General features: G+C 33.5%; 1 protein-coding gene across 1 annotated transcript; it reads left to right on the top strand.

The window, feature by feature from the left end:
• The first annotated feature begins 616 nt into the window (after positions 1-616).
• LOC110023324 (EG45-like domain containing protein) lies at positions 617-1,453 on the top strand. The gene is made up of 3 exons (XM_020722670.1): positions 617-764; positions 875-1,148; positions 1,289-1,453. Exons 1-3 carry the CDS (start codon positions 662-664, stop codon positions 1,293-1,295), a joined length of 384 nt encoding a protein of 127 aa, XP_020578329.1. The 5' UTR covers positions 617-661; the 3' UTR covers positions 1,296-1,453.
• Positions 1,454-2,836: the final 1,383 nt, after the last annotated feature.

Consider the following 2,836-nt stretch of genomic DNA (forward strand, 5'->3'; position numbering starts at 1 on the left):
CATCAATTATTTAAAATGTTTGAAAATTAATAATAGTTTGTATTTAATATTAAATGATTTTTTTATTATTATTGTTATTCTAATTACTTATTATATTTGTCATTTCATTATAAAACTATCTTAAATTAACATTATTTTCTCTCTTTTATACTAAACAAGCAGGCTTGTGAGCCGGCTCGAACACGTAGAATTATGCTTGAAATCCCACTCAAACTTGATAAAATTAATCGAGCTCAAGCTGAAGCCAAGTGTGGCTCAAGCACAACTCGACTCCTTTACACCCCTTTTAGATTGTGGTTGAAGGTGTACTTGCCCACCCATAGTTTGCAGCTTCAATCTCTCAAATTACATACATTATCATTTTAGGCTTATTTTTCCCAGAATAATAATAATAAATAGTTTGAAATTTGACATTTACATTTATACTCCTCTGGTGTCAATGTATAAGAACTGTGTGGTGTGTATGTAAATGTCCAAAATTGTAATTTTCCAAAAAGTTTCTAAAGAATCAAAACACTGCAAGTAAAAGTTTTGAATTTCTTCCTCTAAAAATTCACCATACCAATCCCATCCTCCCCTATAAAAGAGACCCAACTGTCCCCCTGTTTATATTCCATCGTTTATAGAAAAATAGCTATAATTTAGAAGCAATAAAAAATTAATGGAGAAACACTTTGTTCTTGCTCTCGCCATTGTTCTTTGCCACTTTGCTCTCACTTCCGCCATTGATGGAGCTGCAACTTACTACACCGCGCCTTACACCCGTGAGCTCTAGGCCTCTATAACTAATTATTTCCCCTTATTTACATATAGTTTTAGATTATAATTATGAATTATATTTATGCATATTATGTATGTATATTTATATATGTAGCATCAGCATGTTACGGGAATGATGATATGGGTACGATGATTGCTGCGGCGAGCGACGCAATATATGAAAATGGTGCAGCGTGCGGACGAACTTATAGGGTGACGTGTACAGGTGCGACCAGTCAAGATGCTCCACAACCATGCACAGGAGCGAACGTTGTTGTTCAAGTTGTTGATTACTGTCCTACTTGTCAGGGCATCTTTGATCTCTCTCAAGAAGCTTTCTCGGCTATAGCTGATTTAAATGCCGGCATGATTGAAATTGATTATGTTCAGTAAGTAATTTTTTTTTTTAAGATTTACATACATAAATAAATAAAGAATCGGCCTCTTTTTTGAGAGAGGAATGGGGGTTAAAGAATTAAATTATGCTACTAAGAATTTCTCTCTGCTTGCTTGCCTTTATGATTTTCAGGGTGTAAAGATGGGTGGTGGCCGAAGACATTAATGGCGCTTTATAATATCAGAATAAGTGTGTTCTCCTATGCGCAGAATAAAGCAGTTAAATAATATTGTTACAGTGTAGCTTTGATTGTGCTTACATGAGATATAAAGATGGCATTTTTAATGTGATAAGAAATATTTGGGTGGTATATATAAGAATTGTATCGGTTCAATAAATCGGTTTGGATATATATATATATAATATTGCTTTAATCATTCTCTCTTGACTTCGCTTCAAAAATAAGCCCAATATAATTTTTTTTGTGAATTTATAACTACTTCATTTTCTCTATTGAAGAATGAAATATTATCAGTGAAACAAATTTTGAGATTTCCAGAGTTTTATGTGAAAAACACTAGAAAAGGAAAAATTCACGGGGTCTAGCCAGACAAAATATTCCAGTATAAATGTGTAATTACAAAGATTCACATTTGCCCCACAATTGGAAGGAGTGGATACAACACTATACCAAGTACAATGTTTATGTGTGTATAATGTACAAAGTTGTGAAGAGTATTCTGAAGTATCTGAATGGTACAGTTGATGGTGGCTTGATGTTTGAGAGACAGTCATCTATTACAGATTTATATGTATGCTACATTGACTCAAATTATGCAAGTAATATGGATAGACGAAGATCTAGTAATAACAATTTATTCACATTAGTATATGGTTCAGTAAGTTGGAGTCAATTCTTCAATCTACTGTGTTTTGTCTATTACAAAGGCTAAAATACATGACAGTTACGGAGGCAATGAAGAAAGTAATATGGTGCAGATTCTATTGGATGACTTGGGAGTTGATCAAGAGTGCAATATTCTTGGCCACAAATCCACTTCATCGTGCTCGAACCAAATACATTGATATGAGGTACCACTTTATTCGAGACTTAATTGATAACGACAAAATTTTGTTAAAGAAGACATATACAAAGGAGAACCTAATGAATATGCTTATTCAAAGACACTTCTGCTAAAAATGTTAAAAAATGCATAAAAACATTAAAAATTAAGTGCCAGAATTTTTACCGATTATTATTTCTAAAATTTATAGAAGTTGTAAAATTGTCCCTTTATTCTTTGAGCTGGTTCTTAAATAGTCTTATTAGTGGACTATTGAAGCTCAACATTCAAAGTCTATGCGTAAGATTCGTAAATATATAAGAGTTGTATCCTAAGTACGTAAATTTACCAGAAAAATTTTGACTCGAACAACTGCATAAGAACCGAGTTGAACTAAACAAACCATCAGCACGGAAGCAAAAACAACATCCCCTTAATAATAATCCACAAATAACATGATTTTAATTTAGAAATCAAGATAAATTATGTACATGATAATCTCACATCTTCCTCCTATCCAACGGCGACCAAACGCGCAGAGATCAATAATCGACCCGATTCAGCAGCCAATCCCTCCATCAACATTCAAACACCAAATTTATACTCACAGCTTCACCCTCTCTGCTCAGGAGTATATGCCCAAAAAGGCTCGGCAGGAATGCGCCGATAAACTTTT

This window comes from Phalaenopsis equestris, unplaced genomic scaffold (genome assembly GCF_001263595.1).
Source record: "Phalaenopsis equestris unplaced genomic scaffold, ASM126359v1 Scaffold000224, whole genome shotgun sequence".
NCBI lineage: Eukaryota > Viridiplantae > Streptophyta > Magnoliopsida > Asparagales > Orchidaceae > Phalaenopsis > Phalaenopsis equestris.

Coding starts and splice junctions, on each gene's coding strand:
- LOC110023324 (XM_020722670.1), top strand. CDS start 662: ATGGAGAAACACTTTGTTCTTGCTCTCGCCATTGTTCTTTGCCACTTT. Junction 765..874: donor CTACACCGCGCCTTACACCC/GTGAGCTCTAGG, acceptor TTATATATGTAG/CATCAGCATGTTACGGGAAT.